The sequence below is a fragment of the Canis aureus genome, chromosome 18, assembly GCF_053574225.1.
Source record: "Canis aureus isolate CA01 chromosome 18, VMU_Caureus_v.1.0, whole genome shotgun sequence".
Taxonomy (NCBI): Eukaryota; Metazoa; Chordata; class Mammalia; order Carnivora; family Canidae; genus Canis; species Canis aureus.
This window is the reverse complement of record NC_135628.1, coordinates 16,158,313-16,170,232: the sequence shown is the minus strand read 5'-3', so window position 1 is coordinate 16,170,232 and position 11,920 is coordinate 16,158,313. Positions and strand designations below refer to the sequence as shown.

At 40.5% G+C, this 11,920-nt stretch overlaps 1 protein-coding gene across 1 annotated transcript; it reads right to left on the bottom strand.

Annotated features, from left to right (window-relative positions):
- Positions 1-5,230: 5,230 nt before the first annotated feature.
- On the bottom strand, positions 5,231-8,574 carry LSM5 (LSM5 homolog, U6 small nuclear RNA and mRNA degradation associated). Its single transcript, XM_077856289.1, has 5 exons — positions 8,127-8,574; positions 6,943-7,038; positions 6,630-6,657; positions 5,881-5,953; positions 5,231-5,478 (listed from the first exon to the last, which is right to left on the bottom strand). Exons 1-5 carry the CDS (start codon positions 8,170-8,172, stop codon positions 5,446-5,448), a joined length of 276 nt encoding a protein of 91 aa, XP_077712415.1. The 5' UTR covers positions 8,173-8,574; the 3' UTR covers positions 5,231-5,445.
- Between the last annotated feature and the right edge of the window lie 3,346 nt (positions 8,575-11,920).

Genomic DNA, 11,920 nt, shown 5'->3' with positions numbered 1-11,920 from the left:
ACAGGCGCTAAACTGCGGCGCCACCCAGGGATCCCCTAAAGATAATTTTTGATAGGGGCGCCTGAGTGGCTCAGTAGGTTAGGCATCCAAGGCATCCAACTCTTGACTTTGGCTCAGGTCAGGATCTCAGGGTCATGAGATCAAGCCCTGCATTGGGCACTGTGCTTGGTGTGGAGTCTGCTTATCCCCCTCCTACCCTCTGCTTCTTGCTCTCTCTCTAAATTAATTTTTTTTAATATCTTATTTATTTATTCATGAGAGAAACAGAGAGAGAGGCAGAGACATAGGTAGAGGGAGAAACAGGTTGTCTGTGGGGAACCTGATGCAGTACTTGATCCCAGGACTCCAGGATCACAACCTGAGCCAAAGGCAGACACTCAACCACCAAGCAACCCAGGTGCCCCTAAAACAATCTTTTTTTTGAAAAAAGATAATTTTTTTACAGTAAAAAAGGCACCTCATGTAGAAAATATGAATGAAAAGATTTCTCCTTGTCAAAAATAGGTGTAAAACAGTAAGGACTCAATCCTTTACCTGCCGTTGTGGTGTGATCCAACAGCAAGTACAACAGAGTGGAAGTCAGAAACCTGAACTTGAAAGCAGGACCTGGGTAAAACAGCAAAAGCGTTGACTTCAGTAACTAGCTCCTTGTTCCATACTACCCTCTGGTGGCCAGTTTATGTCATTCAAGATTATTCCCTTTTTTTTGCTTTGCTGTTTTGTTTTGGTTTGGTTTTTTATTTTTGAGGTTATTTCTCTCTTTCTTTGCTATTTTATCTTACTTTATTTTATTCTTTTATTTAACAGAGAATGAGAGAGAGAGGGAGTACAAGCAGGGAGAGTGGTAGGCAGAGGGAGAGAGAGAAGCAGACTCCCCGCTGAGCAGAGAGCTGGACATGGGGCTTGATCCCAAGACCCTGAGATCATGACCTGAACAGAAGGCACTCAACTAACTGAGCCACTCAGGCACACCATTCAAGATTATTCTTAAATTTAAGAATTAAATGGTAAACAACCAAAGATTTACTCAGGGTCAACCTTGGATAAAGTAGATTGTCTGTCAAAATGTTTCAATACTTAGTCCTGATTCTGTTTTTGGTACTTGAAAACAACCACCTTCAAGTCATTTCCTCCGCAAGTTGTTTCCTCTGTCTTATCCCTCTTAGTCTGACTGCTACCTTGCTAATACATGACTTACTTATTAAGCAGTAATGAATTACTAATTAATTTCAGTAAGAAACATTGATGAATACAAAAACTGGTGGGTTAAAGTAGGACAGTGAACTGATATTTGCAAGGTCTTGGATAATCACCCCACAAAATATTTAGCAAAAACGGAGGACACTGTAACTTTACAATGGAGAACCTGGTTATCATCAAAGCTCTAAGTTAACATTAGAAATGGAACTAGTCAACACTACATGCAATGAGATGCATTGGGAAGAGCAGCATTACTCCTGTGATATACTTGCCAGAAATGCACACTCTGAGCTTACTCATGGGGAGGTAACAAACAGATCCAATTTGAAGAATCTTTTACAATGGCTAGTTGGCAACTTTCAGAAATATCAGAGTCATAACAGTCAAGGGAAGACTGAAGAACTGTTCCAAATTGAAGGAGACTGGAGAAACATGACTACTGAATACAGTACATGATCCAGGACTGGATCCTTAGGCTATAAACACTGTTGGGGCCACTGATAAAACCTCAGTAGGGTCGGAGTTAGGGTATGTGAGAGCACTTCCTGGATCTTGCAACTTTTCTTCAGTAAGTCTGAACTTGTTACAAAATACAGTTTGAAAAATACAAGGCATAGTGCACAGGCATTCCTGTTTTGGCTTGCAATGATTTCACTGAGATTTCTCTCATCTTCAATCCTAGAAGATGCCATATTCCCTTTACAATAAGGCCCTCCCCCTTTTTTTTCTTTACTAATAGGAACCTACCACACCTCTATGGATGAAGCTGCAATTCTGGTCCTTGAAATCTAAGGCATAACAAAAGCTTGTGTAATCAACAAGTCAACCCTCAAGAATGAAACTGAGACCACCTGGATGGGAAGTGGTTCCCATACCCCCTCACCCCCCAAGCCTATAGACAAATTCCTCCTCAGTCCAGACCAAAGTCTGGCATTTGAGGCTGCAGATAAATCATTGCCTACAAAGGCTTGGACTCACAATGGAAACCAGAACTCCACTAGTACTCCATAGTAGACATAGAACTTGGCTGCCTTGCAGTTTAAATGCAGCAGAAACTGTTCTATCCACTAATACATACAGATTCTCATCTCTATCATCAAACCTTGCTTCAGTTACACCTACTTTAAAAACTATCGGGGCAGCCCGGGTGGCTCAGCGGTTTAGCACTGCCCTCAGCCCAGGGCGCGATCCTGGACACCTGGGATCGGATCCCACGTCAGGCTCCCGGTGCATGGAGCCTGCTTCTCCCTCTGCCTCTCTCTCTCTCTCTCTCGAATGAATAAAAAAAAAAAAAAAAAAAAAAAAACTATCCCTCCAGTAGCCTATACTCTTAAGTCAGTGGAGGTCAAGCTTTGCTGAGAATTTGAATTATTAACTAGAGAACCTGGGAACTCTATAAAAATCCAAAGGCCCAAGGCCCTTCCCCATTTCAACAAGCCCGGATCTCTGTGTTCTTTACAAGTCTCCGAGTGATTCTGACAATAGTTTTCAAACAAAATTTGAGAAAAACTTACACAAGTCAGCAATGTCAGCACAGCTTCTGCCTTTGCTGCTTTCATTTTTGCTGAGGCCTCACCATCACTTTAGGGCCTAGTGCATGCAGCCCTGCCTCCAGAGAAGAAACAACACCTGTGGGAAAACAGCCACTCACCAGCAACCTGCCAAAATGAAAATCCTGTATGGTCAGCAAATAATCAAGATCATTTCAGCTTCAAACCACCCATCTCACCCCACTGGAATACTCAATCATAGCCTCTCTTCCCAGTTTTTGCTCATTGTCTAGATATAGTGCTCCTCACCCAAACACCAAATATTTGGGAATTTTGAAGGGTCCAATAAATAGTATCTCTATTCCTTACAGCAGTGGTCCTAAACCACAGGTGATTATTTTGCCCTCAGATGGATGACATTTGGCAATACTGGAGCCATTTTTGTTACAACTGGGGGAAGAAGGGAAGAGGATGGATGCTATTGGCATCTAGTAGGTAGAAAACAGAGATGCTGCTAAATATCCTGTGATGCACAGGGTGGCCCACACAACTAAGAATTATCCAGACAAAAACGTCAATAGCGTCAAGGTCAAGAAATCCTTATTTAGAGTGGCACCCATTCGAAGCAAATTGCAGTATAAGACAAAAGCAGAAGCAGATAGGAATCATACTATTATCTTTATTAAAGACTAGATTGAGATATGTATCTGTAGACAAGAACCCCAGTGGATTCCTCCACCTTGCCACGGACTAGGTAACTGTATGCCTCCCTAAATGAGATCAGGCTTCTCTAAAACTCCCAGCATGTTGAAGCTAATAAGAACATGAGCTCTTTGCAGACTAATTCCTAGGGGAAAAAAAAATTAAGAGCTGGGCATGACCACCCATTTCCCATTGGATGGTGAGTAAAAGGGTGAAAAGACAGTATTACACTTGATCCTCCTCCAAAGAGAAAGAAATAATAGGAGGAAAGCATTTCCCAAAAAGGGTTAGAAGTGGTAGGGTAAAGCAACAGGCTCCTAGCAGCTCCTGAGAACCAACTGTTAAATCTTTGGGAGGTTTGGAAGCTACTTGTTAAATCCTCGGCAGCTTGAAATCAGCCACAGCAGGAGTGCTTAGACCATGAAAATAAAAAATATATATACAAAGCAGTGCTTTGGTTTTTGGAAAACAAAATTGAATTTAAAAAATGAAGAAAAAAGAAAGTTGGATCCTTTTTTATTGTGGAGACACTAAAATTGAAGATAGATACAGGATGCAAAAGAAACCAAAAAACAAAAATATAATCATAGTAAAGAAGGTCTTTCTAATCCAGGTATAACAATGACAAAAATCATAAAGGAGGAGATTAACATATGACTACATAAAAATACATTATTTATGTCCAAAAAAAGTACCAATAACAGGTAAACTATACACTGGGGAAGTTATCTGCAAAATACATAAGAGTAACCTCATAACAATTCTTACAAAATTGTAAGAAAAAGAATTGCAATGGCAAAAGCCGCATATAAGTAATTCATAAAATATTAGAATCCAAAATTAATAAAGAAAACTTTAAACATACCAGGTTTTGCCTATCACAGTGGCAAAGTGAGAAGATAGAACATAGCCAATGTTGGGATGTAAAGAGTACTATGGGGAAAAAAAAATACCATGAAAAACTGCTAGCAAAGTGTAGTGTACATTTTGTTGGAAACATGACTATTATCCTTGACCTCCCGTTATGAATTTATTCTAGGAACGATAAAAATGTATAAAGATTTAGACTACTATGACCAATAATAAAGATAGGCTAACTTATTGTAAATCCATTTAATGAAATATGATGCAAACACTGATATTGCTGAAATATTTGATATGGAAAGATGTGCGCCACTTTAATTATTTTATAAAGTCTTAAATGGGGCTACAAAACAGTATATTCAGGATGAGCATGTTTTTGTAAAAATAACATGTATTGAGAGTATACTGATAGAGTATTGGAGGCCATACAGCAAAGTATGGCCCTTACCATCTCCATTCCTACAATGTGCATATATTACCTGTATATTTTGCTTTTTAAAAATTATTGAAGTACAGTCAATATACAATGTGATATTAGTTCCAGGTGTACAATATAGCGGTTCAACAATTCTATGTATTACACTATACTCACCACAATAACGTGTTGTCACCATAAGTTATGGCAATATTATCAACTATATTCCCTATGCTGTACTTTTCACCTCCAAGGCTTACTTATTTTATAAGTGGAAGTTTGTTTTTAATAGGAGTTAATGGAACCTGAGTTCAGTGGAAAAATCTCATTTCAAGGCATCAGAGTTTAAACTGAATTTTGTAAGTAATTATTTCAGGGTTTTTAAATGCAACTATTCAAAATCAAAGTTCGTTCTTTTGTTTGGAACAATTTTTGTTTGAGAATCAAATCATCATGTAAATGAGGAAGCAAATGGGGTTAAAATTATAGGAAAGCAAGTGACAAAATAGCTTCAAACTTTGTTACACTGGTTATTGCAGTACAAAAAATAAAATGACAGTTAACCAAAAACATTTTTATTTTGTCTTCAGAGAACAACTGTTCTTCTTTTTCCAAAATAATAATGATTAACTTACAAAAATGGGCATTTACAATGCATCTTCAAAACATTTCCCTTTAACGGGAAACTTAGCTTTACAGAATCCAAACATTAAAAGGCTTAAAAAAAATCGATTTTGTTGTCATTATAGGACAAAAGAGAGTAAGGAAATCCATTCATACTTCAGGACCTTCTCCTCCAGGAACTAGCTGCAGAGAAGGAAAAAGAGCTTATTAATACCACCACCACACCCATCATCTAAAAACCCCTCTTCACCCATCAAAGACACCTGGCCTCTGCTCCTCCCCCACATTCCCATTTTCTCCAGGTCATTGCTTCTGTTTATAATCCCAACATCGTCAATTAATACTTAGAGTCTAAACAATGATTCTTGGCAAACCAAAAGATTAAAAAGCCCAAGCAAACTAATCTTTAAGCCTATTGTCATGTTCAGTAGCTCAGCTTTAGAGCCCTGATCACAGGAGCATCTCCTTCCCAACTTAAATCCACTGGGCCATGAACATTTATTTAACCAAGCCAAGTAATCTGTAATCTCTGCCTCACAAAAATGGGCTACATCTAAAAAAACGCCCAGCTTTACTGTACCTTACCATTGTTATATTATTTCCATTTAGCAAAATTTGATCTAATTTAGTGATCCTTCTTCCTTCTGGTGTGATTTCACTAAATGAAGAAATAAAAGAGTCAAGATAAACAATGATAATCAAAGCCAACATTCTGATCCCTAAAAAAGTTATTCTTGTATATATATGAATATGAGGTTGAGCAATTATGTCAGTAGTTTTCAGAGACAAAGGTTATCCACTGGATGACCAAAGGCAACACAGTGAACTGACTGGCCTCAGATCCACATCCGCTAGGATCAAAACTAAAAGAAGCTAAAACTGGCCAAAGAGATCAAATATGAAATGGAATGTTTACTAGCCTCACCTTTTTATTATTATTTACTACTAATCCCTACCCATTAAACCAATCTGTAATCAACTCAATTTTGAAAGCAGACACTGGTTGTGATCTTTAAAACTAATATAATGGAGCTATCGTTTATATCTTAAGTTTAATGCCTTGATTTGTCTGAGCACAAACATCCTTGGCTGTTTTTAGTATCTTTTATCTCAAAACTCAGTCTCCACTAAGTCCCTACCAGTCATTAATAATAACATAATAATTACATCCGGTAATAACTGATCCAATTTTACCAGTGTCAGTAGATAAAATCTCTATCTTTAAGGTATTTCTGACAGGCAATATTTTCTCATTAATCATTTTAAACTCATTAATACTAAAATTGACTTAAGGAGAGATTCCCCCCAAATCTTTAATTTTTAACACTACTCACAACTCAGTGACATCCTCCAGTACCATATCTGAAATTTGGTGTTAAGAAAAATACATATACCAGGTTGAATTTACTCTGGCTTCTATCTTTACTCCGTTTTAATTACAACGTTTAATACAATGGCTCCAGAGCAAAATACTAGTAATCGGTAGGAACTTTATCTTTTTTCAGTACACACACCTCTTAAAACGCTATCAAGAGGTGAATAAATTTCTAATACAATAACCAGTTACGTACTGACTGTCCATATTCTTATTTCTGTTCTTAAGTACTGCAGGAAAACCCATACCACCACCACCTTTTGAAAGGATACTGACAAAGTCATCAAATCCCAAAAGTGTGCCAACAATTTCTTTATCACTCTTCATCACAATGTGAATTCTTGATCCTATACATTTGTCCACGAGCTCTATATATATATATATATTTTTTTTTTTTTAAAGAAAAAAAAAAAGAGGGGTGGGGGGGTGGAGAAAAAAAGATTATTTTACCTGTTCATTTCTTCAACAAATATTGGAATGCCTACTGGCACTTGTTAGTTACTTACTGTGAAAGATAAACCAGAGAAAGTATTCATTCAAAAACTTTAGAGATTTTACGGTACGTTATCTCTGTTGCATAAACAAAAACGTCCTGTTTACCACTTACCTCTCCTTTGTTGAAGTTTATCCATCACGGTTGTGGTTTAATGTTATTTTAAGTGATTTTGATTAACATACGAAATGCATAATTAATATATAATTAACATCTGAGGCCCCCCCCACCCCCTGCAGCCCGGGTGGTTCAGCGGTTTAGCGCCTGCCTGCAGCCCAGGGCGTGATCCTGGGGTCCTAGGATCGAGTCCTGCATCGGGCTCCCTGCATGGAGGCTGCTTCTCCACCTCTCTGGGTGTCTCTCATGAATGAATAAAAATGTTTGTTTGATGTTTTTTTTAAAGAGTCTAAGCCCCATGAAACAACTGTGGTTGTTTTCCCAGGACGCTATCCTCAGTGGGCAATGTCTGGCACATAGCAAGCGTTCAAAAAGAGTTGGTGGAATCAAAGAATGAAAACTTCCAAAACAAGGCCACTTCCGATAACTCCATCAACTCTTTGGCTACAAAATATCGGAAGAGGCACAACCGTATCCACCAGAGATTTCTTCCTGTCACTATCTCTGTGTTCGCACCGCAGTCTGAACGCCTCGTTAGCTGGCTTCGTTATCACTCGGCGTGATGCTTACAGGTGGAGCGCTCTATCTCCTCCTGGTGTGTGTGCCATCCGCAGGCAGTGGGAGGCGTCTGAATTTGTCCAAGAGCGCCCAGCCCTCGTGCCTAGTGCACAGAGGCTCCCGGGCGGCCCGGGGCCGCAGACACTCGGGAGCCGGCAGACGAGCCGCGGAGCACTGAGGCCCTTCATCCCCACATTTCCCTAACACTCGGCCAAGGGCTACTTCAGCCGCAGCCGCCCGGGCCCCAACGCTTAGCCTGAGCCCTCCGGTCCCCTTCTCCGCGATTACCTAGAGGCAGCAGCTGCGACGGGTTAGTGGTAGCGTTGGCCGCCATGGCTACGCCGGAAGTGGCCCGCCGGCCTCGCCGTCAGCCCGGCAAGTTTGAAAGAGCGCGCTTCCGCTCCCCCCGCCGGCCCGCGGCCCGGACAGGCTCGACCAATCGGAGGCCGAACTTGCGATCCAATCAGTCCGCAGGAGTCGCTCCTTCCCAATCGCTTCTTTCCCGGGCGCTGAGCTCTCGGGGAGAAGGCTCCGTCCGCTGCAGGTGGTGCGGTCTGGGCACGTAGCGGCTTTCCCCGGGCAGTTTCCGACAGACAGACGCTAAAGGGATCCTGCTTTGTGAATAAATCCTTCCTGCAACCCGGAAGGTTTTGCAAAATACGGAAATCTTTGAATCGTCTTATTTTCTGCTATGAAGTTGCACCTCATCTCAAGCCAGGATCTTTTTTCAGACCGAACCAATTTTTTTTTCTTTTTTTCTTTTTTTCTTTTTTTTTTTTTTTGCCACTAATGCACTGTGTTGCAGTTTTTGTAAAAGCCGTTTTTCAAAGCATCTACTCCTAGAGCGCCCATGTGCCTCAGTGGGTTAAGCCTCAGACTAGATCTCAGCTCAGGTCTTGATCTCAGGAGCCGCTGGTTGGGCTCCACGTTGGGTGCGGAGCCTATTTAAAGAAGAGAGAAAAAAGAATCTAGTGCTTCTTTTTAAAGTCCAGTGAATTGAAAACCCACAACCAGCATTTTTTTTCCACAACCAGCATTTAAAAAGAAAAAAAACTCTTCTACAGTGGAAATTTAAAACACATTTTATTTTTATGCCTACTACCTTATTTATCATTCTTACCTTGTTGTAGCTAGGAGTCCAATTTATCACAGACTGTATCCACTTTCAACACTTAACTGTCTTGTCTTATAAGCAGCCACCAGATGTCACTGTCCGCTAATGTCCTCACACAGGAAACCTTAAGGCTTTTTGCACTTCTGTTTTGCAAAGAATAGAAAGCAAACAAATTCTCTGCCTTAAGTCTGTTTCATATTTGTATCCCAGGAACGTAAGGCTGACGAGTCTAAACAGGAGAGAGCAGAAAAAAACATCATTCATTCATACAACAGATAGTTGTAATACACACATCATTCATTCATGGAACAAATATGCATTAGCTACACACTATTTGGCATTTTGCTGAGTATAAAACTGTACAAAACAGAACTACAATGTCTTCTGCCCTTCTAGAAGCTTAAGGATGAATGGAGGAGAAAGCCTACTAACAAATATAATATACAAGGTATATGAAATTTAAAATATAAAAGACCTCTTAGTTTCAGGGATCCTAGAGAACTAGAGATTCCTGGTAGGATTTAAGGAGAATGTCAGTAAGAAGGTTCAGAAGTCCTAACAGATGGCTCCTTCAGTTCAAAACTTCCTAGGGCTCAGCCTTCAAAACACCAAGGCAATTTTTACTTTTTTGCATTTCATAAATCTTGTGCACCGACTGTATGCCAGAAAATTTACAAATACACTTAGTCGTAATTTTTATGACTATCCTGTGAGACAGGCATTTGAATGGAGTTCCTCATGGTCAGAGAGGCTAAATAACTTGCCCACTGGTTACGTGGACAGTTTGGGAATTGACAAAAAAGTTTAGTCACAAAGGAATTGACAAAAAGTTTAGTCTTGGAAGGTAAGTAAGAATTGGATAGGAAGAAAGGGGGCAGAGCAGCATTCCAAGCAGAGGGAATGCCATGTGCTGTCAGCATGTGTCCACCACCAAACCTCTTTTGCTGTACTATATTTAAATCTTACATACTTCCTCTAAATTTGGCATAAAAGTCTTCCCTTCCCAAATGTTTTCCTTTAACCCCAGTCCTTAGTGATTTTACTTTATTGCATTTTGGATGCTCTACCCCCGAGTTCTGGTAAAATCCTGCTCATTCTTCAAGACCTTGCTCAAATGCGACCACTTCTGTGAAGCTTCTCTGACTTGCACTTGGTAGGTTTTCCCATTGTTCCACAATAATGTTAATAGTTCTCAAAATGCTCTCAATGTATTCTCCTGTAATTCTCTTCCAGGGGGTTACCTCCCTCCCCAAAGATTGTGTTCCACAATGTCAAGAATTTTGGGAAGCAGTAGAGCAATTAAATTAATTGGTTCTGAAGTTAAATGACTTTGGTTTGGATCTTATCCCTACCACAATTCCTTCTAGTTATTTGACCTTAAGTAAGTTTTTTAACCTAAGTGTTAGTGGGAAAAAAATGAGGATAATAGTTATCTACTTTAGGACTGTTGTGAAAATCAAAATAATCCATGAAAAGTGGCTTGCAGACTGAAACACAGTGCTTATTCATTAAATGTAAGCTAGGGCAGCCCTGGTGGTGCAGCGGTTTAGCGCCGCCTGCAGCCCAGGGTGTGATCCTGAGACCCGGGATCCAGTCCCACGTTGGGCTCCCTGCATGGAGCCTGCTTCTCCCGCTGCCTGTGTCTCTGCCTCTCTCTCTCTCTCTCTCTCTCTGTCTCTCATGAATAAATAAATAAAATCTTTTTTTTTTTTAATGTAAGCTAGCATTGCTTATGTTTATTTTGTAATGCTTATTAACATGATGGTTAGGTTAGCGTAGGTGCTACAAAAGCTAGCACTGCTGGCTGTTTTCACATTTATCTTGTTTTTATAACCAGATAGAGACCAGGCAACAATTTTTAAAAATTTCTTTTGATGCACTATGCCTACCACAGTTCCAGGTGTACTGTAAGGTCGAATAAGTATTCCTTGAATTGATTCTATTTATTCATCCCTATCAATATTCTCCTTAATCTTCATAAGACTCTAAAGACAAAGTAATGCCTAATTTGTTTGTGAAACCCCCTTCTTCCCTTGGTTTTCTTTTCTATTTCTTGTTTTATTTTCACCACACCATAACGAGAGTAGGGACCAAATACAAGGCACTGTCGCTACCTGATAGACCTTAAAAGTCAGGAAAAATATAATTTGAGAAAGTCCATACTTAGTTTTCTATTAGCAATTTAATACTATTGACAACGAATAGTCTCTTTATACTCTGAAAAAGGAACTATATAGTTCATTTACATAGTAGAATTAATGGGGATTGCACAAGAGTGGTTTTATTTTATCACGCCCTCTCCTGAGGCAAGATACAAAAAGAAACAACAGAACAATTCCAGATGGAGAGTTCATTTTTAATGAACTTGAAAACAGGTCATTGCTCTGTGTCTCCAGGATATTTCTCCCCTCACCCCGTACTTACAGAGCTGACTTAAAATAGAATCTATAATCCATCATAAAATATATGTAACCAGAGGAGGCTCAATTTATTATGTGTTCAGAAAAGCATTTCTGGAGATAAATGTCATCATAAAAATAGACATGCAGGGCAGTTTAGCGCCGCCTTCAGTCCAGGGCCTGGTCCTGGAGCCTCGGGATCGAGTCCCACATTGGGCTCCTGGCATGAAGCCTGCTTCTCCCTCTGCCTGTGTCTTTGCCTAAATAAATAAAAATAAATAAATAAATAGATAGATAGATAAGTAAACAAATAAATAAATCTTTAAGAGGGCAAAAGAGGAGGAAGCGCCTTAAGGAAGCACCCGAGTGGCAGGGGAGAGAGGCGCCCGTGGCCCCGGCCCCGCCCCCAGCCCGGTGCCCAGGCCCCGCCCCCCGGCCCAGGCCCCGCCCCCGGCCCAGGCCCCGCCCCGTCAGGTTCCCTCCGGGTCCTGCCCCGCCCCGCCCCGCCTCGCCGGCGGCGGCCGCCGCATCAGGTGACAGCCCGGAAGCAGCGGAAGCGGATGAGGGAA